The 26,131-nt window shown below is 43.9% G+C and overlaps 1 protein-coding gene across 1 annotated transcript; it reads right to left on the bottom strand.

The window, feature by feature from the left end:
* Positions 1-1,380: 1,380 nt before the first annotated feature.
* On the bottom strand, positions 1,381-25,862 carry shdb (Src homology 2 domain containing transforming protein D, b). Its single transcript, XM_073476594.1, has 7 exons — positions 25,670-25,862; positions 24,679-25,062; positions 21,956-22,106; positions 19,096-19,317; positions 9,383-9,557; positions 5,979-6,098; positions 1,381-3,286 (listed from the first exon to the last, which is right to left on the bottom strand). The coding sequence occupies exons 2-7, from the start codon at positions 25,009-25,011 to the stop codon at positions 3,100-3,102; spliced, it is 1,188 nt and encodes a 395-aa protein (XP_073332695.1). The 5' UTR covers positions 25,012-25,062; positions 25,670-25,862; the 3' UTR covers positions 1,381-3,099.
* Positions 25,863-26,131: the final 269 nt, after the last annotated feature.

The following is a 26,131-nucleotide window of genomic DNA, read 5'->3' as shown; positions in this document are numbered from 1 at the left end:
CTTTTCCTTTCAGTAGCTGACTTGTCTGTGTTTCTACAAGGCAATGGCTAATAGTCCGTCACAGCATTTTGACTGGCAATAGTAGAAAAAGTTATAATAACATTAAAGGTCCTGTGTGTAAGGCCAGTGTTTGGTTTGTCCAGTCTGGGCTACTGTAGAAACGTGGCGGTGCAACACGGTGGACTCCCTGACTCCTCTGTAGATATAAAAAGTAATAAACATACAACATTACTTTTAGATGATTGTCTTTTCTGCCCCTAAATATTCCTTTAACAAAGGCTTTGTTCTACTGAAGTGTCCCAGTAAGCCATGACAGTGACAGTGAGCCTGCATGAACACTACCAGGACTCTGAAACTGAAGCAGCTAAATGGAATTCAGCCATCATTAAAATGTATATACACCTGTGCTTTTAAGACTGTGACATGTCAAAATATCTGCTGTGGAAAAGCTATCCGTCTATTGACCACCTCTATTTGTGTGCCTTGCATGTGTGTGTGCATGTTCTGTGGCTTCCCAACATGTTCTCTGGCTCTGTGGTGATCACAGGTGTTCATTCCTCCGAGCCTGTCTGATGGATTAACAGCTGCCGTCACCGCATAATCGTCGACACCCCCCCAGATCTGACGTTACCCTCATTCTGATTCGGATATGACAGCTGCACACACACACACATTTCACAATTTACACACACCAGGATAGTGGTTTAATGCTGGGAAGACGGTGCAGTTTGTTCCAGCCTACACAAATGTGCTCATAAAAATATAGCTTTATATCTACTTAGCTAATGGAAATAGAGAAAAAGCGGTGATAAGGTAAGAGCTACACAAAAGCCAGAGAAATGTGAGCTTGATATTTGTTTGATTTTTACATGCTGCACTGCCACCGTCGTTATTATTCATATCCCTCCCCAGGGAGCCTTGTTTGAGAAATGGGACTATAACAGCCCCCGTCCCCCCCACCCTCCATGTCACAGTCTCTCTCACTTACACTCACAAACACCCACGCAAGCACACATACACAATTGTTTGGAGCCTTGTTGGGGAAGTACAGCCAGGCAGCGTCTCCCTCCTCCTCCTCCCCTCATTTCCCTCCTTCCCTTTTTTCCCCCCTCCTTCACTCTTTCTCCCAATAGAGAGCGATCCAGCCCGTCTCGTCTCTCCGTCACGCGGGTAATCAGCCTCTGCTATTTCATTTGGCTCAGTAATGAAAGCAATCCCAGCGCTTTTCACTGCAGCGCAGCCCAAATAATGAGGGCCCGCCTCACCCCTCCTCTGCCACACCTCACCCCTACTCCTCACCCTCTCCCTCCCAACCCTGCTGTTAATGGATGAAGGAAAGCAAATGTGTGTGCGTCTGAGTGTGTGAAGCATGCAATCTCGCCAAATCCTTTGTGCCTTTATTTTTCTTTTTTTCTTGGTTGCAAATGAGTCTATTGTAGAAAATCTGATCTCAAATCAGAATATTTTCAAGACAGAAGGATTTTACATCTACATTAGTGGTTTCCAGCCATTACTGCAGGTGACCCTATGGTTATGTCACCCATTAAAGGTTGCATGTCAATGCGTTGTGAGCAGTTCAATTCCCTAATTATTTTTAGGGAGAAGCAAAAAAAAACAACACAAATTCTCAATAAACAAGTAAAAGTCTGTAAGTGAACATGATTTTGTGTAGCAGACTCTAGTTTTTTCGTGATTTCCTTCAATAGTTCATCTCCAAACCCGCTGGTTGGGAACCGATCTATATAAAGACCTAAATGTCGAACCAGCACTCTTCAGAAACGCTTTGAATACAGATGAGATTCTTCAACACAGCAGTTAAATTACACACCCCGTCATCTTTTACTCATGTCAGAAATAACAATTAATACAACCCAGTCAATAAAGACTTTTGGATGAAGAAATAATGACTTAAATAATTCTTCGATTCGTCATTTCCATTGCCAGAAGTTGGCTCTCCTCTGAAATCAGTTTTTGCCACACGACGCTGCAGCCAGGCAGCAGACATGGGAACCCGTTCCAGATGGCAAGCATTTAACTCAAATACATCTCACTCACCGGCATGTAAAGACTTGGCCGGCCGAAAAAATACGTAGGAAGTGTGAGAATGTGGCCAGCAGTCAGAAAGTTTCCTGATTAGCGTCTCTTTGCTTCAGATGTAGCCTCCAGCTCAGTGAAAAGACGATGACAGCAGTGGCTTTTTACAAACCCAGCATTGTCTAACAATTGTAGGCAACAGTCAAGAGATACAGGTCAGCAAGGTCAACACAAGTACCAATACAACACAACTTCTCTGTTGTTTTACAATGAACAACCAACAAGTAACATGGAGATGTGTGAAGCAAATCCTCAATGTACAGCAGCATGACAGTGCAGAACAGACTGGATTTAAATTAACAGGTGTGGATTTGTGTAGAAAAGCATCTGTAATGTCACTGCTGTTGGTAAAAACCTTTTATCTTTGAAAATAGCATTGTTTGTTTCTTATTTTTTTTGAATGGAAAGTGTTAATTCTCCAACATTTACAAAAAGGTTCTCCCAAACCCGAGGATGAAAAAGGTTTCTTGTCTTATTTTTGATTCTGGTATAAACATGAAAACTCCTTGACTTGTGAGGTATTCACCTAACAACAGCAATATTTTTTTCTTTCCAGTATCAATGAGGTTTTTTTTTTGTGGAACAGCAGTAATTAAATCTTCTGCAGGTCTTCTGTAAACTGGGCCATCAGTTCATTCAGAATATACAGACTTTCGTCCAGTTGAAGCTCTGCTAACCTCCTCTGCATTTCAGTCAGCTGTGAAAGATATGTAATAAGGAAAGGGAGAATTTCAGGTGTCCTGAAGTCTGCCCCAGCGAGGAGATGAGAGAGACGAGTTACAGCAAAGGTGGCCGAAAGTTCAGGTATTGCATTTCATGTGAATCGATCCCCCGGATGTTAGAGACACTTGGCACAGGTACAACAGCAGTGGTGGGTGATGTGTTGAATCATCGAAAGTTGTCCAGTCCAACAAGAAGCGAGGACTGGCACTCTGCTGAAGATCCCATCAAACATTCAAGTTTCATGTGTCCGATCATAATAAAATCCAAGAGCATCCGCGTCAGTCAGAGCGTCTGCACCAGCACGGGGAACAGCAGGGAGAGGTGCTCGGCGCCACGGATCGGGAGTTTGTGTGTTGTGTAGAAGTTGATGACTTCCGGGATGGTGTCAAAGGGAGGGCTGTTCTGTCCCAGCACGTACTTGCCGTCTTTGCACTTGGTGAACTTCATGTGCATGAAACCCTGGCAGCTCCTGAGAGGAAAAAACAGGAAGGATGGATTAGGAAAGGGAGGAGACAAAAGAAAAAAGAGATCCAAAGTGAGAGAGACGTGCAAGAAGAGAGAAGAAGGATGACATGAAATGTGGGGCACATAAAACACCACGCAGCCTTCCACACATTTTGTCACATAATGACACAGTGGAAGTGACAGCTGGGATTTATGTTCACGTCTTTTTCCTGCACTTTGAGAACGTGAGTCCGACCAAGATTTAACGGCGTGTCACAAATTAGGAAGGGAGGGACATTATGATGGATGAATGAGTGGTGTGAAAGCACATGGAGGGACGAGAGAAGAACGCTGGACTGTGAAAGTGGCTGAGCCGAGAGAACCACACTGGTCTCTTCCCTTTAAGCGTCGGGGCAGCCAGGACAGGACTTCCCCTTTAAGAGCCAGACAGTCAGGATGTGCGTCTAATTATAGAAGCAGAGGGAGAGACAAGGGCTGGAGCCGGTCACCGTAATTGTCATTGTTCTAGTAAACCAAATTAAAATTTGAAGAGCAGTGAAACCAAAAACACTGGCTGTGACTACAAACAGCCAAACAACAGACAGTGTGCGATCGTCCCACCGGCCTCCGGAGCACAGAGGCTTCATCACGTCAGTGCTCACAGTTGACAGTATGCTTTCATCCACTCCTGTTTGTTTTGGGGACTCTTTGGATCTCATACTACATTAGAAGCTCTGTCATAAATATTCATGTTGGGTTAAATCTGGCAGGTCTGTCTGACTCACTTTGGAGGGGCTCTTCATTTTGTCTCCATTTAACAACCTTCGTCATTCCTCCCATTGTCCCCATTACTGTGTAATCTCAATATGCAGCGGGTGTGCTTCACTTTTTCCAAGGAACGCCAAAACCGATGCTTTGTTATTTTACAAAATGGAGCTGATAGTGGTTGTTATCACACAAGCTGTCCTTACTGAAGGGTATACTGACATCATGGAAGTAGTGTCAGTATCTTACAACAACGAGCAAACCAGTCACAGCACCCTGATAAAGACAAACATACTGTTTCTTTAGAAACTAGACAAAGACATGATAAAGAACGATACTTTCTGGGGAAAGCCGTTTTCGTTTTCTTCCCTACCTTCAGTGTAGGTTCATGTGCATGTTAAAGATCTTTAAAGCTAAAAAGGTCAAGGTCCACACCAACAGAAGCTCCTCTCTCCCACAGAAATTATGCTCCTGAAATGTCCCATATCATGTAAACTATTGTGTTTGGAGGTAAAAGCCACAGGATTAAAGTGTCCACCACTCACCTGGCTGTACTGTACTGTACTGTACTGTACTGTACAAGATTTTGGTATACAAGACAAATAATGCAAGAGCACTTAGCGTTTATACATTCCAGTAAATGGCCTTAATGCAAAACAACGGACACGAGATTACTCTCAAGGGGATTGTAGTCCATTGGCATGTGTGGACTACAAAGATGAAGGAGAAGGGATAAAATGAAAATGGAGACAAGACATGCAGACAATTTCAAACGCCATAAATAATGAGGCTATTAAAAACATCAGGAAAATTTATAGTCAAAACCAACCAGGAAAACGGTGTGCATGCACAAAGAAAGGTAGGTCAATCCAGGTCAAAGTCTTTACACTATGATGGATTATCATGTTTTCTGGTAATATCCTCTTAATCCTCTCTTCCAAATACATTCAGCTAACAACGAGATATGTTTAAAAGCTCTATGATCTTCAGACTGCTCTTGTTTATTGCCCAAAACTTAGAAAATAAAGGCGGAATGAACCCAATGTTTCCCTTTAAGCTGATTAAAGATCTAAGTGGCTTCAACTCTTTTCAGACTGTGCCATGCTGTTCTTTGTTTTGTTAAGACTCTGAAGGTCTAGCTTCTAAACCACCGAAATAATGTAAGGCTGATTTTGTACGAGATATTTCTCCTTCCAAAACCGACATGAGCCGGCTGGGGAACAAGTGCCAGTAGTGACCTTGTTGCTTGAGCAAATGTGCATATGTGTGTGTGTGTGTCAAAGTCGCTCTACTCATGTAAATGAGTAATGCATGAGCTTGTTTATATGTCAGCACAACACAGTGACACTCATGCACCCCCCTTCCTCTCCCTTCCCTCCCTGATTCCCTTCTTGTGTGGCCCACAGAAGGTAATTCATATTCATTAGTGATTATGGGGAGGATGATGTGTGCACTGAAGTGTGCTCTACCTGCCTGATTACCACTTAGAAGGCCCGCTGGGGCCAAAAACGGGAGGCCACCGAGTGGGGCCAAGGATGGGGTGAGGACAGAGGGATGATGGGAGAGCGGTGTGTGGCTGGGACGATGGATCATGGTGGTAATTATAAGGTAGAGATTTGACCAGATAAGCAGTATTGTGCCCTGCAAATGAGTATCAGGAGAGGAATCAGTGCTGCAGTGATCTTGAGTGGGGGCGATGTTGGAGGAAAAGGAGGGGGAGAGAGGCGGGAGAGACAGATGGAGAGGTGTAGAGACTGTGATATGAGATCGGTAGCTCAGGTGGCTTCACACACACTGCACGCAAATCTCAGTCGAACAGCAGATAAACATGGGAATGAGAAGAGTGCAATTAAATTGTAAAGCTGTGGATCAGAGGACGATATTGAGTGCGTACAGGTATTTGCTTCACTTGTCAGGTGGGTGGGGGTGTGTGTGTGAATCCCGAGTCTTACCGTAGGGACAGGGAGTAGTCAGAGCGATTGGTCTGACTGTTCCTCACCAGGTAGCTACACTCTTTACACAGCGTTAACAGCGACTCTGCCTCCGAACGTGACAGTGAACCGTGGTACCATCTGATACACAGGACACACACACACACACAATCAGATATGGTGAAAGTGGTAATGTTAAGTGTGATTCCAACATATTCTTACACCTTTTGCTGCTGGATGTTTCTAGCAAAGAAACTTATTGATTTCATTCCAAAAGTTGATAATTATAGCAGTACATCTTAAGATTAGTCCTCTACAATGTAACAATGATCACGGGTGCAATGATCATACAAGCGGTAAGTCATTAGCAGTATGAATGTTTCCAAATAAGGAATGGCCTCTCTGGATTATTTCCAGCGTAGCATCTTTGGCACAGCAGTGCTTTGAGCTTAATATACAAGTCAGTATGCTGCCACGCTCAAAATGACAACGCTAACATGCTGATGCTAAGTAGGTGATGTTTACCACATTCACATTCTTCAATTAGATTATCCACATGCTGATATTTTCCAATTAGCCCAAAACTCAAAGTACAGCCGAAGCTAGATTATCAAAGTCATGCATATTGCACAACTTAAAACTTTGACTTTAAAATCCTAGGCCTGTACGTCATCATGCTGGACAGTCTTTTCCAGTCACTAATGAGAGGATATTAAAGATTATTCCGACTCATGATGGTGTGTTTTTATTGTGATTCGCAATAATCTCTTATATTGTAACATCTCTAATCTGTACCATATTATATTGCAATCTATGTTATAGTTTTTGAGACGTTTAACTCAAAACTACCAATGTCAAACTCATTGTGGCACCATAGAAAAAATCAGGGGATTCACCGTGTGGTTACCAAGAGAGTATGTACAAAATTTCATGGCAATCCATCCACTAATTAAGAATAATTAAGATATTTCAGTCAATGGGTATGACCAACCTCGTCATCAGTGCTACAGACAGAACAACATTGCCTCAAGTGTGGCTAAACATGCAGGAACTGTTTCACCAAAGAACAATAAAAATAACATATGATATGACAAAACTGTTCGAGAACGACACAATCAGTAAGTGAAATAATTTTTGGCATAATGCTGATATTTTCTTGGACACATCTTGGCTAGGTGTGCTGAATGCAACAGGTTGACACGGATGCTGTTTCGCTGTTTAAAGCAGAGCTGAAGACAACCTCATTAGAAATCACCAGGGAGTAATGGAGCATAATAATCAAGTGAACACTGCGTGTGTCGCAATTGTGCGCATGTGCAAGTGTGCTTAAGGGGTGTCATGTGGCTGGATTTCATTAGTAAAACGGCCTTTTATGTGCACAGAAACAGCACATAAATAACACCAATGATGTCTGAAATTACAAGACCAAAGTAAATGTGTGTTTTTAATGTTCTGACTTAATTAGTTCTCATTCTAACCTTTCTCCAGTTCTGTAAGCTCTGATGAGCGCTGCTTAGCCGAAACACATAACCGTTTGGTTTTTAATGTGTCCACGCCCCTTTATAGATCAAAGTGGGGCAATAAAATGGATTTTTGGCTTAATTTGTGGGATGAATAACCCAGTTCTACCTCAAATACTCAAAACCACTTCTTGCACGACAGCCATGCAGAGACTTTTACAGCCTACAGAGATTAATAGGATGTGCTAATTGTATTCACATGCAGAAATTAATTCCATAATTCAGGCTTGTTTGATGCATTTAAACTTTATAACTCAGAATAATGCTGAGTCTTACTTCATCATGCAAAGCATTGTGGGTACAATTTGATATCAGCTGATGTCAAGTCACACAGACCAGTACTAATACTGCTATTTATCTTCTAGGACAGGGCAATTTCTTTATCCTGTATTATATTGAAGATAGTTAAATTAATGGCAACAGAGACACTCAGTCATTGGGTGCATTTACATGTGCATTAGCATCCTGGTCTTGAGTCTTATCCTGTTTTGGATCATATTGGGGATATGGCGTTTACATGGAACATGAACAAACGGGTTATTCGTATCCCTGTATGCGTGATCATTTCAGTATCCAGGTGTCTGATTGTCTAGCTGCAGGTGTGCTGTGATCTCTAACCATCTCAGCCACTGTTCTGCAAGTTCATAAACCAGGAGAAGGTGTTGATATACCACATTATCCGAGTACTATCCGAGTTTTTATCCAGATGACTATGAAGCAAGATTTGTGGTTAGCGAGGCTACTTCCTCATAAACCCTGGATTTTGAGTGTTATGACAGTGGTTTACTTCTTACCAAGGTGCATCGCCATGGTAACTGCACTCGTAACCTGCTCCAGACCACGTTAAGATTGAGATAACAGATCGACACATATATAAGCATTCTCTGGAAAATGGCAATATCATTCATGTGAGATCCCGCAGAGCTTGTTGAGGGATTGTGAGAGGTGTGTAGGAGGGCTGTCTACGATTTCCGTCATTTAATTTTCTTTTCCTGTTGGCTGCAAGCAACGTTAAAGCCATTTCATTGTGTTTTTCTTTTTTTATACTGACACAATCTTACAACAGAGACTGACTGAAACACTAAAGCCTTGTTCTTGCTAGAAGATATGAAAGTACCGCTTTGAATAATGTTTATAGATGTTTTTCTGATGTGCTCCCGGAGTCCATTTGACAGTGCGGTGTTGCAGCTGAAAGAATAAAAGCTAAAACTGTCATAAGAATACATCCCAGGAACACATTAATTTAATGGAATACACAATAATGTGTCAAATTGATGGGGCAGTGATATTATAAGCCTATTAATTTATGCATTCACACAGTCTGCAATTCTTCTTCCTTCCTACACTTGGCAGCTACAGCCGTGTTGCTGTTAGCCTGGATTATCTGTTTAATTTCTTCTATTTGTCTGATATCATAGCTCTAAGTACTCTGCTCTGCTGTCAGTAGACTTGTCCATGTTTGTGACTGGTCATCTGCCGCAAACACCTCCCCTTTTATGTGAACGCATTCAAGGCTATATGTGGAAAACCTGGCTTGACTTATTGAATTAATAATCGTGTGACTGCTTAGCGTGATCGTGACTGCTGGGGTTAGTGAAGCCAGATAATGGAAAGATATCCTGGATATGTTGAACTTTCTTTCTAGCATAGGCCTGGTGGTATTCATGTGTCTCAATCGAGGGTAATGTCGTGCCAAAACATAACCAAGATACTCCAAAAACCTGATCATAACCAGGATACTAGAGTGCATGTAAACACACTCATGACCAATGAAAAGTCACTGAATACCAAAGCACGTAAGCCTCTTAATCTGATTAAACCTTAACCGGAGTGCAGCCTATACTCCAATACAAAGCAATGTCTTAATGTAACTCCCATGGGTTTAATAGAAGACTGCATACATACACCTGCTTCTCCAGAGGCAGAGTGGGGTCCACTCTCTCCCCCACCATGGAGAGGCCTTCCTGCGGCATCCGAAACTTCATCCCCCCTCCTGCGAGCGGGCTGGACCTGGGTCCCGGAGGACGTAGCCGCTCTGTGGGCGACGAGGAGCGGTCCCACTCTGCGCCGTCAAATTGCACTGTTGGCAGACAAGGAACAGAAAAAGTGAGTCACAGTATTTACACAGTGCTATAATCAAAAGGGATTAAAACTCACTGCCTGACTTGGGCAAACATCAGACATCCGGTTATTGCAAAGCTACGCATGCAGCACAGGGACCTCTCCTGGATGGGTCAAATTAGAGGATGGCAGGTCTCGGCCTGACAGACTGCGAAACTATCAGCATCATCACAATCACCATCATCAACATTTTCATGAGACCCCGAGGGTCGTGCACGTCTTTGTCTTCCAGAAGACTACACTGCAGATTACTTACTGACAATACTGGAGCAAATTACATGTACAGACTGAAGTATTATTTACCCCTTTCCTGTCTGATTTTGGTGAGATTCAATCTACAGAACGTGATTAAACATTAAGTGTAACACAGCACTAAGCACCCTGACATGATCAAGGCAGACATCCTAATTTAGAGAGCTTTTCATGCATGGTTGAGGCAAGAGCAGAATATGGTAAGAAGGGGGTGCATTTAACCCAAAAAAGCAGACAACTCAACAACCGCAACAGGCAAGGAGAGATGCTGGTGGTGCAGCTGCAGGCCGCTGGGGTTTGGGATGGAGGTAGAGCAGATGTAGGACAACAGCTTGGGTCATGAAGGTCAGGGTGACTGCATGTGTGCCTGTTTGTGGTGATAAGGGATGGCACGGTGGGAGGGGGGGGGTGGCTTGTGTTCAGGGCGGGAGGTCACCTTGCTCTCTGACGAGGGGCTCCTCCTCCAGCTGACCCACCGGGGCAGGCCAGGGTAACTCCGACAACTCCCTCATGTCTAATGAATGGGGAGGGGGAGCGGGGAGGAGGAGGCGAGAGAAAAAAGGAGCGACAGAGTGAGAAAACAGCAGATGGGTCGGAAAAAAGTTAACCAAAGGAAGATGTGCGAGAGAAGTGGCAAGGACATGATTAAGAAGCGAGACTGAAATTCAGGTGCAAGATTTCAAATGTGAGACTTTGCGAGAAGTGAGATGTAGAAGAGGTGCAAGAAAGGGAAGCCCTGTTGAGAGGGACGTGGTGTCATGAAATGTAGTTAACTACACCTCTTGTCATGAAGTAATATACTCGACCTCCCGTCTCCTCACTTAATCACACTTGTGGAAAAACACAGTCTTAGTTTTCAGGCCCTGTGTTTACAGTCATTTATCACAAGCAATAAGAGCAAGGAAAGCAAAGAAATTGAAACAGGAGAGGACAGGAGAAGTCAGAGGCTGAATTATTTATAGTCATCTGAACAAATCCACCTAAAGGAATTGTCAAGTAGCAGCAATGAAAACAAAACGTGACTTCTTGTGCGCTCAACCCACAGTGTACGGAGGAACTGAGGAGCGTGGGGGCAGAATAATGCTCTGTTCACTGTCCTACCTAGAGTACAGAGGGGGGGCGGCAGAAGGTGCACTGTGAGAAAGAACTGAAAATAGCTCATTATCTACCATGGCAGGCAGCCATCTACTGTAACAGTCTTTACTGCAGCCTTACACACACATACATTATGCGATTTGCCGTTTTCACACCTACATTTAGCTCCTGCTCACAGCGAAAAGGGATTACAAAACAAATAAAAGGAAAAGAGGGGTGACGTCTTAATGAGCTGACAAATCCAAAGACCCCCCAGGCCTGCGACATCAAAGGCCATTTGAATGGGCGTTTGGGAGAGAGGCCCAGGCTGTACATACATGCCTCTCACCCTCCCTGGTTAATTATTGAGCAGGCAGACACACTCCGCCACTTTCTCTGGCTCTCGGTGAATTATTGATGCATGGCGCAGTACAATGGCCCCATCTGGAGCGGGGCGCACCTCCGCCGAAGCCAGGATTAACGTGTGGCCTGGCACCCCTCAATGGGAGACATGCACGCAAACACAAAAGCACACACACACGCACACACACTCGCACCTGACACCCCGAAAACACCTGCACTGCCACACTCTGCTGCCTGTCCGATCACCACCGCACCACATTTCACACCTCTCTCAAGTCTCAAGCAAAACTGAGAGAGGCACAAGGAAGGAGTGAGGGGTGTAAATGAGAAGCACACGAAAGCAAGTGAAGGGTAACAAGAAAGAAAGAGAGAGAGAGGAGAGAGAGAGAGAAAAAAAATGGAGACAGCCAATTTATTACAGATCAGAAATGTGCTCAGCCATCTGAGCGAGAGATAAGCTCAGGTAGTGGTGTTAGACAGACAGAGGAGAAAATTCCATCATATTCCTCTGTTGCTACAGTAGTTTGGGTAGCTGTTGCCGTTCTTAACAAGTCATTTTGTCTGACATTCTTGAAATCCTAAGATTATATTTTTTAAAAAAGTAAAAAATGCAAGAGGTTTTTGCTTTGGATGTTTGCATTTTAAACAGTCCACCTGTTTCTGGCACTTTCATTCATTTCATTTAACTCAACTCGCTAGACTGAAGCAAGGCACATCACAGGTAGTTAAGTGCATTCATCCTGCATCCGAGCGGTAAATCACTCACTGATTGGATGAATACAGTGAAAACCAGAAGATGACTGGGTCCAAGACCGAAAGATTATTGCTTCTCAAACACCAAAATAAAGTCACTAAAACAAGTATTTCACCCTGGGAATGATGGCCTTGGCATACAATTGGGCTGGAGATGCAATAAAAAGAGATCAATATTTTCTAAATGGTGCTACATGACCAGAGAAAACAGTGAAAAAAGGAATTCCCTTTTTTTTCTCAAAGGGTAGAAAACCTACACCGGACCAATAAACACTCCCGCTGATGGATGATGTACTGCAAGTTGTGCGGTGCTTTGTTTTGGCTCAGAGTCCGTTTTAAAACAAAATATAGACCCTTTTGATGCAGACATTTTGGCTTGTCAAAGCACAGGTGTGATCAATAACGTTAATGATGGCTCCATTCTCTTAAGTGTCCCAGTAAGTCATGTCAGTAAGTGAGCATGCACAATACCAGAGCCCTGGGACTAGCTCGCCTAAACAGGATGCAGCCGTTAACGTTATAAATCCCACCTGAGTTTCATGCTTTGACAAGTCAAAATGTCTGCAGTGACAAGGGTCTACAGTAAGGGTCTACACACACACACATGCACGCACACACACACACACACACACACACACACACACACACACACACACACACACACACACACACAGAGAGAGAGAGAGAGAGAGAGAGAGAGAGAGAAAGAGAGAACAGAGACATCTAGTAGCAACCAGACATCAAACAGAAGACATTTGTCGGTATTGCTGTGTATTTTTGGCTGTGTAAGCTCTCCACATAGCTCAGGGATTTGGTGTAATGTGCTGATAAATGTGCTAAATGTTAATTCACAGTATTAAAATGCTGTCGCCCTGTGTGGCACAGGATGACGCATTCCACTATCTGGCAGAATATGCCAAGAAATCCATTTTCACATTATATTGAGATTAAAACCGCAGACTTGTCTTTCGATTTAGGGTAACTTCTCTTAAACCTGCAGACTCTACCAAGCTAACTAGGGCTAGTGGTGGCTTTCTCCACCGGCTGACACACCAACACACACACAAGCCACAAAAGGCTGAATACCAAGCTAACACACAAACACACAATTGCACCGTGACACTCATTCACTAGCAGGGAACATCTGGCTCCCATTCACTTCTAATGGGAACCTGTGGCTCTGTCCAGCATAGAGGGCTTTTAGGGCTCCACTTTGTTCTCTCATATAAGACACTGGGACTGAGACACTAATGGTTTATGGACAAAAGCCCCGCTCTCATCAGTGCTGACAGCCGATATTCATGATTCAAATCTACTAAACTGGATTCATTACATATGTTAAAACAAAGACTGTGTTTTTCATCAGTTCCACCCCCATTTTAACCCCGCTCATGAAACAGGTGACAGCAATTGAGTAATTTGCGGTCTGCCAAAATCCCACATGTGCCTGGAGCCTCAACTACCTGCTCACAATTATCAAAAATTATCTGAGGAAGAGAGTTTTCCCTCTCTGTGTGCACATCAACATGATGGATAACTGACTTTTCAAGCACACCAGCTGTTTTCTGTGTCCTCGTAATAAAGGAGGAGTAGACAAAGACAATAGAGCAGCTTCACTAGGTTCATTAATGAAGACATCTGTTTTTCAAACAGCCCTGGCAACCCATCTTCTCTCTGCACACAAAGACCTTCCACTGGGCATAAAGGCCTCCGTAAGGACATACAATTAACACCTAATGCCGGCGAGAAAAAAAGAAAAAGTCCTCCTTTCATAATATGGATCCACACACCATTTTGACTTTAATCTTAAAAGCATCACACATTGTTATTCTTGTCTGTGTATCCATTTTCCAGACATTCATTACATCCATTCCCCTCTGGCTTCATGCCGCTCTTGCCTTCTTTCTCTTTGTATTGAACACCTCTCTTTCTTCGTCCCTCCTCTTTCACCTATCTTCCTCTAAGTGGGGCATTATCTCTTTTTCCATATTCCCCCGCTCCTCTCCTCTCTTGCCCTACTCTACTTCCATCATCCCTCCGCCCCGTCGCTCATATTGGTCGATGAGAGAGGAATCACGGAGGACATGCCTTTTCATTAATGTCAGTGAGGGTTCACGCTGAAGGAGAGAGAGAAGCAGCGAGGGAGGGAGAGGAAATGTGACAAAGAGAAGAAGGAAGCGGGAGTTAAAGAGAGAGTGCGACAAGAGTCCTTCCACTGTGCCAGTAAATTGATGAAGAGGCTGGTCAGATGCCCCCAGGGCCTACTTACAGAAACAGAGAAGCATCACACCAGAAATGAAAATCTAATTTTCTTTGCTCACCATGTTTTCCTGTATGCTCAAACACACAAAAATACATGTTCCGTCTCCTACAAGGACATACACACACACACACACACACACAAACACACAGAATAGCTGCTGTCAGGGCACGTGTATCTAGACAACCGGACACAACACATACGCATGCCGACCATCTGTCAAGGCAATCGCTGCTAAAGTGAACTTTTGCTTCTGTTGTCATTAATACTTTAAAGCAAACTTCAGCACCCAGATAACAGCGATATTTACACAAGAATGGATCTAATGCTACAGAAGGCGTTCTTCAGGATTTCTTTATTTTACAGCCTTTGTGAGGCTACTGAGGAATGGCAGTGCTTTGAGCTAAAGGCTAACATCAGCATGCTAGCAACATACGGTGACAATACTAACATGCTAATGTGCATCAGATCAAGATTTAACATGTTCAGCAGGCATGCTAACATTTGCCAGTATAACAGATCTAATGTTAGTTTTGCTGGTATTTGGTCATAAACCAAAGTTTTGGACAAATTAAAACCTGCAGTGAAGGGATTGACAAAGTTATTACAGCTCGGGGAGGGGGACACGTTTCATGACAATTAAGGCAATAGTTATCAGGGCAATTCACTTAAAACCACAAATGGCAAATTCATGGTCACCGAAGTTAAGTAAGTCAGTAAGGATCATCCTCTGAGGAACAAGAATGTGTGCAAAACGTAATACAGTCAATAGTTGTTGATACAGTTCAGTCCAGACCAAAGAAGTGGACTGACTAACTGACATCCCTATAGACATGCCACTAGCATGGCTAAAAACAATGAGAGCTACATGGAGAGTTCAAGCTAAACTGTTACATTTATCTCTAAATCACATAAATTGAATGTATGTTTTTGACAATACATTCTCTCATTACTTTTTGGAGTAGTGCGTTTAATGTCCTATCGTGCTGCAAAGAGTTACAAAAAAATTGTCCGCCCTCTGGTTTAAGGGTGCCAACATTAATCTATTCGGGAGCTTCCTTCCACAGCACCCTGTCTTTTGCTGTGGCCTAATGAGCAGCTGCACTCGAACAAGTGGACGATAAGTGCTTTGCTCAATGGCACCATAATAGTAATTGCTAGGGATGGCAATGTTATTCATTCACCTTCCCCATCAAGATTTCCAGCTGATTTGCGGCTCTCTCATCATGATGTGCCCACTCAACCACCTTTAGACGACCATCATCTACAACAAATGGCTCAAAGCTGGACTATAAAACTTATAAACACGAAACACCTGAAGCACTCATTATTCTGTTCATTAGGTGTGGCCATCAGAGAGGTAATGAGATTGTGCCTTTCATTAGCTCACTAATTGGTGCTGAATTGCTGGGGGGACAATATCTCACTGCTGGACTGTCTATTGACTTCCAGAAATTAATGACTGCTATAATTTGAGCTGGACGGTGGTGACTGGTGACAGCTTTCTAACGTTGTAATTACACCCCACCGGACTTAAAGAGTCCTGTCATGTCCGACTCCTTAGGCACTGCCATGCTCATCCTCACACAGCTGGACTACAAATCCAATGGGAAATAAGTGAAATGATTCAGAGGCAGGCTTATTTTTGATACCATTCGAAAAAAACGCCGCAATATGCAGTATTATATGCAGTATTCATCCCCGCGATTACATTTAAGCGTGGAGCTGTGAAAATCATAATTAGAGAGAGATTTTGCATGAATGAAACGCCCGCAAAGCCACATACAATATGCAACAGCAATCCACCCAACCACCCCTCCCACACACCCACACTCATTTGTGCCAACGCGCACTCAACCTCTTCTCACCCTTGAATTAGGAGCCTGATAATCAGAGCTGGAAAACCTAGGCGAGAATCCACATGTGTGTGCGTGTGCAGGCCTGTTTGAAGGCGATGATGAGGGGCTGCTGGCAGATTGCGATGCCCCCTTTGCCCCCTGTAGCGGGTTATCTGAGTGAGTGTGTCACATCCGCGGGGAGGGAGGGCTGCGGGGGCTGTCCTGTCACCACTGCTGCGTTGGTGTATATATGTGTGAGAGAGTGTGGCTGTGTTCGCAGATGACTGATTGCACCCTGCCACAATGGCCCTGACTCTCCCCCCGCTTCTCTCCCTCCGCCTCACCTCGCCACAGACCCCGACCATTAATTCTCCTCAACGCCCCTCCCCTCTGAAGCACCAGGCCTCCAGAAACATCCATTGAGCTGCCACCAAACATACCATAACCTTGGAAGTGCCTGTCCAGCTAGCTTTCTCTACAGGCTTTCTATCCATTTTCTCTCTCTCTGTCCATCTCTACCATCTTTCTCTGCCCCATCCTTGTCCTTCCCGCCTCTCCTCCCCTCCCTCACATGTGGGCTGTGCCTAGCAACGCTGAGTGGGTCTGGGAATATGGATTAAATGTGAGAATGGAAAATACTGTTTGTGTGTTTACACTTCGCTGCTTTGGTCTGCTCAGACAGACAGTACGCCAGCTCAGAGTGCTGACTCCAAATGGAAAAAACAAGGGGTCAGACAACTCGAGCCGCACAAGCGTTTTCCTCCACTGCGCTCTCTAATGGTGCTGTAAGCGCTACTTTGCAGGAGTATGTGGCACAAAGAGGGGAGGAAAACGACGGATCGAGCAGGAACGAGTGCTAAGTAGGTGAGAGGTGAGATTGGCTTTTAAATTAACTGTCGCGCACCTCCTTTTGAAATCATCCCCACTCTCGAATAAGTTACGGTGTCTCTTTGCTGCTCCTCTGGTTAATGTGATTTGAGCATGAACACGGTGTTAATGGATATATCTGTGAGTGTGTGGTGTGCTGACCATGACTCTCTTATTAGCACTGGATCAGTCATGCACATGTAGGCATGTAATTAACTGAGAGGAGAAGGGGGGGCACACACAGGACGGGAAGAGGGGAGGAGAGCGGGAATGGAGGGGAGTGCACACGAGGCAAGGTTGATTTATTATCCCATCACCTTGACCTTGGTGACTTGGAGATGCAGCTCAATTAAGTCGAGTTGGCCTGGCATGCCTTACACTGATCCACTCCTAAATGACCCATCAGTCTGCTTGTGTTTCTCTTACCACTTATTCACTCTCTCCTTCCAGTTATATTGAGTAGATGGAACATAATGGGATGGGATGTGACATGCACTGTCAGAAATAAAAATCATGCCAATTATTTTTGAAAAAAAAACTGCACATAATGTTATGATAAAGAAAGAAAATGAACCTTGCTCTCTGTTTGTTCCCCCGCTAAGCGTCTCCTTATGGCGTCTACTGTATGTCTCTCGTGAATATAAACACACAAGATGTCTCTGTCAACTCTAATGATCATCTCAGAGGCTGCGGTAACTGCGGTCTGACATATGTGCGAGAGAGAGGAAAGAAAGAAATCAATAGTCACCAGAGGGAGTTTAAATGTGGTAAAAAATGGAGAGAGACAGAAAGATATGTGTCATTTGAGCTGAGGCAGTGAAGGTCACAGCACTCTCCATATCTTGCGAAAAAGGCTTTGGAGATGGGGGGGCAGACACGACACTAAAGGTCAGGACAGTTAGATGAGTATTTCACCATGTCGTGTCAGCAGCAGGGCTCTCTGTGTGACCTTTACAAACAGCTCTTTTTGAGCAAGGTCTTAACCATCTTCACTAATCCTACTGAATGATTCCCTTCCTGACAAAAAAGGCATATTTTGTGGGATGCCTTCTGGATTGTGCTGGACACCCAGAAGCTCCAGGAGCTCCAGGAGTTGGGATTCATTGTTTCACTCAAAGGCGCCACAATACAATGGATGTCTGCCAATGTGTGGGCTGTAAACTGGGTGTTCTGCTTTTCTGGCACACTGGTGAGTCAAACGTAATGCCACAACCTCAATTTGCCAAAAATATGATATTCTGGCAAAATGAGTATTGATTGATAAGGAGAGGAAGCATAAGGAGCGGTTCAGGCAATGAGGTGATTTATTGCCTATTAAAACCTATTAATCTATATGCGAAATAACCGTTTTAAACATAAAAAAAGAAATGAAGCATGATTCCTGCAGCTCCTTTGCCTAAACCTTGACTTGAGTTTTCTGTTTTTTCTAGAGTTGTACCAATTGCAATTTTATGGGCCGGTTCCGATTGTTTAAGCCCAATTTTCTTTCTTTCTAAGAACTATAATTAACAGCATACACAAACAGTTTTGTAACCTATTTTGACAAAACTTCAATGGCATGTTCGTAATACAACACTGACCATTAAATAACTAACAAAAGTGACAAGTTGTAAGCTATTTTAATTGCCTGTTACTGAAATATCTGAGTGAATGTTAGCTCGCAGCTGTATACTGGTACATCCAGGACTCTTATTGTGAAAGGTAAAAACAGAAGAAGTCTGTCCGTCATGCGTTGCAATCATAGATTTGTATTGCTGTAATTGACATGTGAGCGGAATAAAAAGTTCACTGCTCTGGTTCAGACAATGGATCCTTATCCTCAAAGGAAATGCGAAATTCATAACCCTTGGCTATATTGTTTTAGCCTACTTTCCCTTTCTCTGCTCTGCTCCGTGTCTGTCGGGACTCAATTGGTACATCTCTAGTTTGTTCAGTTTGAAATTTAGAACCAAAGACTAGTGAAAACCAAGTTTATGGAGTTTTCATCCAAACAGGTGCAGGAAGAGCTCACTGATGGGGAGTTTACCAATCGTACAGTATTTAGCACAGCCTGCATGATTAATAGAATACTGTCATAATTTTCTGGTTACCTGCAAAAGCCTTGGAGATGTTATCCTTTTTCCATTCCCAGGGTTGGTCGTACTCATCGGCTGGTCTCTCGTCATCCTGCGGCAGCCTGCTGCTCTCCTTGCCTTCCTCCTGAGGTTCTCCGTACACCAGTCCCAGGCGCTGGCCTCGCTCGTCTTCGTAGGGGGTGTCGTAGAGCTGCACCCCGCCCCGCAGCCGTCCTCCTCCTGGGCCACGCTGGAGCTCTGTTGATGCATATGCAAAATAACACAAATTCATGCTTTGACAAACACACATGCTCTAGATTTTTTTGGGAATGTGTCATAAGAAAAAAACAAGCAACCTTAAGAAATAATATTTGCCTGAAGCAATGAGGTTCCCCTGAACACAACACTAATATTATTCTGTTCTACAAAGTAAATCAAAAAGCCTGTTGAGCTCTGACATGACTAGAATTAGAGGAGAGAGACAAATGATGTTTGCACAGCTTGCCGTGGGCTCAGAATCTCATATAGGGGGGCTTAACGAGGCCTTGGGCTAGATGCTGAGTAGCAACACTGTAGAAAAAACCCAGCGCCAGCCCCCCTCCTGCTCTTGTCCATCCTGAAACCCCAGCAGCAATCTAGTACGGCTCACAACACATCCATGTTCCCTTGTTAACATTTTCATCAATTTCTCAGTGGGTTCCAGCCAAGGAATGTTTCTCAGCACCTGCAACTATTATAAGGAGTCAAATATGGCCATGAGATAAAAGGATTGAAGATTATTGACGCAAGCAGGAGGATGAAATCTGATTTCTGAACGCATCAATAGGAGCCCCTAAGCTGCAGCGGCAGCTGCAATCAGTGATGGTGCTTTGATATGTTGACCTCAAAAATGTACCTTTTTTAAAAAAAAAAGAGGTGTTACAGGAGAAGAGGGAAAAAAAATGAAGGAGTAGGTATCTCTTCTGTACACAGCCAGCAGCCGTGCAAAGGAGGTGCATCCATGTGAGAAGGGAACAGGAATAAATGGAAAGGTTCGCTGGTGAAAGGCAGAGCAAAACTTTAACCTTCACACGACAAGACACCGCTATTGGGCGGCCTTTCAGTCACCATGGCGACTGAGTGGAGGCCCTGGGGAAAGGCCCTGAGGTTATGAAGAAGAGGGTGGAGGGGAAATGGAGAGGGGAGGAGCAAGGCGAGGGAGGAGGGAAAGAGGAACAGGAGGAGAAGGAAGAGGAAAAGGAAGCAGCGAGGAAGGGTGATGGGAGGGGAGGACGAGGGAGGGAGGGGAGCAGAGGGGGGAGGTCTGTCATCGTTTGATGTTAAGTCATTGAGACAGAAGCACAGCGGGGCTGAATGCTGCTCTACCTGTGCTGGGAACCCGCAGTGTCACTGGCAGCCTGGAGATGGAGAAGATTAAGGCTGGGAGATAAAAACAGGCACGTAGGAAATAAAATGAGAATTCATAGGATGCCTGATGGTGGAAAACACAAGCAGGAGGGGGGAGGAAAGAAAATAGCAATTTGAAGGAAAGGTGACAGAGATTGAAGATTGAGGGGAAGGGTGACAGGGAGTGTTTAGGTGTACAGATGCATGTCGGAGCAGGAAACCAGAAACCAGTTTATTACGCTATAAGCACTGAGGAAACAAGTACAGTCCAAAAAGCACACAGGTGTCTTTTCAGGACAAGTCTTTGTGAGAGATAATTTCTATTCCGTTCTCACATCTGCCGTTTGCTGCTCTGCTTTGTTTTTTAATGAGCAGACTAAGACACAGACAGACAAAAGCAGGCAGACAGACAGCCCTGGAGTGACAGGCGCAATTCAAAGTCAATGAAAGAGCTGTGACAATGCTTTGCCATCACTGCTGCACATCGAATCTCTCTGATGGCTTCATCTCGCTTCAGATTTTCTGAAGGTTTCAAGGAAGGGATGCTCCATTCACTTTAAGCTCCACATTAGAAACTTCGTTTGACCACCAAAAAGGCAGCACAAGTGGTGACAGAGAGAGCATAGGACATGAAATTCACTAAAGGACAGATTAGAGAGACAGCCAGACTCCCCTCTGGGCCGGGAAGAGCCCTCCAGATGAAGAGAGATAGAGAAATGGAGGGAGAGGAGGAGGAGGAGGAGGAGGAGGAGGAGGGGAGAGCTTTTACACTAAATGACTGGGACAGAGCAGGGAGAAAGGGGCAGACAGAGATGTTAAAGGAGGAGAGACAAATGGAAAACGATAGATGTGTGGCTAGATGATGTGGGAGAAAATCACGAGGGAGGAGGGAGGTCTGAGACTGGATAGACATGTCTGAATGAGGGACATTTCACGAGGCTGAGAGCAGCCTCAGCCTGTGATGATTTAGAAACACAGTGGAGTGGAGGGTTACAACATTCTACTGCAACACCGTCTACTAACAAATGGAGTCATTACGCTGGAATTACTGAGCAAAGCTGCCTTTAACGGCAGTGTTTTTAGAACAAAGAACTGGAAAATATGGAAGTAATGATACATTATTCTGTAAAGGCAGACATACTGAGGTAATAAAGAATAATAAGGCCATTGATCTCCTTAAAGGTGTTCATCAAAGAAATTGCTGACAGATAGATCCATGATGATATTACTACATATTTTATTCATGATTTGGTGAGGATGAAATGCAATAAAATTCCTGACAGTGATTGTATGTCAGGTAAGAGGTCTGACTTTAACCCTTCAGGTTGTCAACTTGTTCTCATATTATGAGGGCAATTCTGATTCATTATTTGTGTGGATGTGTGGGTTTAATAAATGTTAAAAATGAAAAGCTTTTTAAAGGACCATGTCTCTATGGTAACAATGTGGCACAGTGAAACACTGTAATACTGATAAGATACTGACTGATGAGCAGTGTAATTCCACTGACCTGTTATGACCCTCTGGGCCTCATATGGCTCCATGTAGCCATTGTTCTCGCTGGGAACAGGTCCGAGATCTGGTTCCGGCCTGTGGTCCAAGCGAACATCGAATGGGTCCGAATAATCTGTTTCGCCTGCCAACGGAGCAGACGGCACCACCTAAGGGACAAGACACACACTTACTTATGAAGAAAAATTGAGTTTTGTGACAGGACATTAACTTGTGCCCGCTGGAGGGAAATGTCACCAGCATTTTTTGATTTATGTATGAATCCAAACCAATTTTAAAATGTTTGACTCTCGCAGGCACATGTGCAAAATAGGGCTGCAAATAATGATTATTTTCATTGTTGATTATTATCTCAATTAATGGAGAAGTTGTTCGGTCTATAAAACGTCAGAAAACGGTGATAAATGTCCATCAGTGTTTCGCAAAGCAGAAGATGACGTCCGCAAATGTCTTGTTTTGTCCTCAACCAAAAGAAAACCAGAAATTATCCACATTTAAGAAGCTGGAATCAGAGTTTTCACTTTTGCTTTCTTAAAGCAACATTATGTAACTTTTTTACGTTAAAATAACAGCTTTAAAATCATGTTGATGGTACAGTGTCTTGTAATAGGGTGAATGGTGTCTCTGCCTCAGCCACTCCGCCCCTTATCACCTGTTTCTGAACTATGTAACTACAGTGAGAGGGTAGGATCACAGCGTTACATACATGTTTACTTCAACATACAAGTTTTCAACACATAACATTGTTATGACGTAATGAGTTTTGTTTGTAGTTAGCACCTACATTAAATCTGACAAATTATTACAGACCTGGGATTTGTATCCACGACAGTTGTGTTACACTCAGAAACTTTTGTGGGCACCAAATTGCACAAAATGCCGATTTCTACATAATGTTGCTTTAAAAAATGACTCAGACCAATTAATCGACTGTCAAAATGGCTGGCAATTAATTTAATAGTTGACAACTATTATCAAATAACTTCATCGAATAAATGTTGCAGCTTTAGTGCAAAAAGAGTTGACATTTAAATCACAGGTTATAATGAGTTTGAGTTTTCATCCAGCGGTTTCAAATCAGCATTTGAACCACATCACACTCTTTAAATGACACACTTGAATTTCAACATCCTAGGATCGAAATGTGCTCTGATAATTAGGAGAATTCAGTCAGTAATACATGTATAAATGCTAAAAAGAAGGCGTGTTGCACAGACAATAGCTCATCAAGACCTGAGATGGAGAGCGCAACGCTCTTAACAAGCAATCACATCTTCACTGACTGGCACCTTAAATATATGTTTGGCTACAGACAAAACACTTCTGGAGTATCATCAAGACACTAATTTGCACCTTTAGTATGTGCGATGCCACGCCAGAGCCATGTATATTTAGTAGCTATGCAACATAGTTCCTTCTTAAAACCCTTTAGGAACCGTAGTGTATCTTTGTTTCTAGAAGAAGCCACAAATCATCCTGTCTCAAGATAATTTGTTTTTTGGCTGGAGAGAGTAAAGAGGGAGAAGGTCGGTTGGTTGGGAGCATTTGTTCTTTCATGCTGCACAGGAGGAAAACAGTGGTCATCTGGCACACTGACAGCTACAAAGGCAGCCATATGGTCACACACACACGCACAAAAACACGTACACAAACACACAAACGTTCACGCAGATACATACACCCTTTGGGAAAGTGCTCTCTTCCCCTTTCTCTCTATCTGACAAAGGAAATTGCTGTCGCTTCCCAAATTCCTGCTCGACATGCACACGCCCTCACAAAAATCACATCCTAATCCCCTGTTGACTCTGTAACAGGTTACCTATCGATGCACAGGAATCTGCAATGTTAATTAGAGTGCGGATGTTCCCACAGACCCTGGGAAATTAATGAGAGCAGGAGAGGAGAGAGTGGGGAAGAGAAGGGCAGCTATCGACTTGAGTTAAGACCATTACTTCAATCCACTCCAGGACTTTCGCACTTGTAGCATTTTCCATGAGCGGAGTCATGGCTTTAACTGCAGAGCCGAAAACCCTTAAATACTCCTCGACTTACTCAGCATATGTGACCTGAATTAATGTGAAGACCAGGTCCTTGTAAAACCTCTGCTTCTGCTCCAGTCGCTCTGTCTCAACATCTGTTTGCCTTTTCTCTTTGTGGTACAACATGCACACTACACAGCCAGGAAAGCACTGCAGCTCTGATGACACAAACAGCACAACAGTATGAATTATAGCTCCCTGTGGCCCTTGGCTTATCACCGTACGGCGTACTGTATACGTCCCCCAACATGTGCTCATGCAGGGGTCTCTCTCAGCTTGCAAAACAAAACCCCATTTATTATTTATGGAAGGACATAAACTCGAGGGACTGTGACCCTCTCAGGCTCAACGGTCCGCTCAAACCATCAATAATTCTTTCTTCCATCTCGGAAAGGGAATTTATGTGGCGCATGGGATGTAATGTGATTTATGCAAACAATGCGTATTTGTGACACACATTACCAGTTGCTTGCTTATGAAGTCTGATCAATAAAGCTGTCACGTTGATGGAAATGGGATGAGAGAGAGAAGTGGGAGAGAGTTTTTTTATCCTTCACCACTTACTTTGCCTTCCCTTCATCCCTCCTTCTTCCACTTTACAAGCCAGGAACCACATAAAAAACTGAATGTGTCATCACCTGCTTTTTGTTCTGAACCCCAACAAACAAAGAGAAACTCTTACAGGCTCTTGCTGGTCCTCTAAAGAGATGGCACTGAGGAGGATCTTGGTGCGCCCCAGCTCCTGGGAGTCCACTTTGATCAGTCTGTGTTTGGGAGATTTCACGTCCACACTGGCTGTCTTCATGGGAGACCCGTACACAGGTGTGGCGGGGTCAGAAGTCCCAGACTCGCCCCTGGATCTGTTTTCTGAATCCTCATAGGGATCCTCGAAGTCCAGGTCCCTCTGCAGCCGGTAGGCTTTGAGGATCTCGCTCTCTGTGTAGTCTGGTGTGGGCGGCTGTGGAGGCACCTTCCTGCTGCCAAAGCTCAGGTAGTCTTTCAGCCACTTGGCCATCGCAGCTCTGCTTCCAAACGTGGCGGCGTGTGGTGGAGTGAGAGCAGGAGGCTGCAGGGGGCAGACAGGGACACACATGGGGGTTATTTCTTGATCTTATTTCTGATGAGATTGTGTCAGCTATGGATTGGATTTGTGCGTTTTCCTGACCAGACAAAAAATATTTAAAAAAGTATTTTTCCATTCCAAAAAAAACCAAACAAAACCAATCCTGATCCTCTTATAATAATATTTGTACTGGACAACTTTCTCCTGATCACAGACCCACAATCAGTGTGCGTTTACATGCACTCCTGTGACATTAAAGTACACCAACAGCTGGGCTTTACGCACTCCTCTTTGTTTTACGCAGGGAGCAATAACGTCTGGCATCTGGACTTTGCCCAAAGGCTGCAATTACATTTCACACCCCTGCCATAAAATTGCGACGTTAACATGCTGATAAAAAATGGGAAAGACATAGAAAAAGACTATCAAAGCAAGGAGGAATCAAAGTTGTCTTAAATTCAAACATCTTATTTTCTTTTCATTTCATAACTTAGCTGATATTAAATGAAAAAAATAAGCACATTTTTCTTGAACTTCCACTCAAACCAGTCACCAAAACACTGGGTTTAAACAGCAGTGAGCGCTGCGCAGCCAGGGCACAGTCACTTACCGACCCTATTCAGTCCTTCAGCCACTTTGGATGCTTTATTCCGCGTTTCTTCATCTCGATCACAATAAAACGGCACAAAGAAGCGACAAAACCTTTCCACTTCTCGCGTTTTTTTTTATTCCACAAAAAGGACAAGAAAAAAAGGAGGAGGGGAAAAAAAGAAAGAGCAGCTTTTCTGGAACAAAACAGCAGCACTGAGTTCCTCTGACGACTGACTGCAAACGTGCGAGTGAAGAGAGCGACTACAGCTCCGAGACAAACTCAACCGAGCGATTAAAGGGGAGGTGCTTCAGTCCCACAGGAATATCCTCCTGCTATTCCCTTTCGCAGTCAGCCGACCGTTCATTCATTGAAATGTCTGCACATCACACCGGCTGCAACAGAGAGACACATCCTCTTTCAAAACCACTACAGCTGCATGAGGGGAAACAAATGAAGAAGCAGAAACTGGAGGGGGGAGAA

This window comes from Pagrus major, chromosome 11, assembly GCF_040436345.1.
Source record: "Pagrus major chromosome 11, Pma_NU_1.0".
Classification (NCBI taxonomy): Eukaryota; Metazoa; Chordata; class Actinopteri; order Spariformes; family Sparidae; genus Pagrus; species Pagrus major.
Note: the sequence above shows the minus strand (reverse complement) of the source record. Positions and strands in the feature narration are given on the sequence as shown.

What these genes read in the sequence shown, in the direction of transcription:
- shdb (XM_073476594.1), bottom strand. Translation starts at nt 25,011, where the DNA reads ATGGCCAAGTGGCTGAAAGACTACCTGAGCTTTGGCAGCAGGAAGGTG. An exon ending in CATCTCCAAGGCTTTTGCAG is followed by an intron (nt 9,558 to 19,095) that starts GTAACCAGAAAA and finishes GTCTGCCAACAG; the next exon opens with TGCAATTTGACGGCGCAGAG. An exon ending in GACTACTCCCTGTCCCTACG is followed by an intron (nt 3,287 to 5,978) that starts GTAAGACTCGGG and finishes TTTTCCTCTCAG; the next exon opens with GAGCTGCCAGGGTTTCATGC.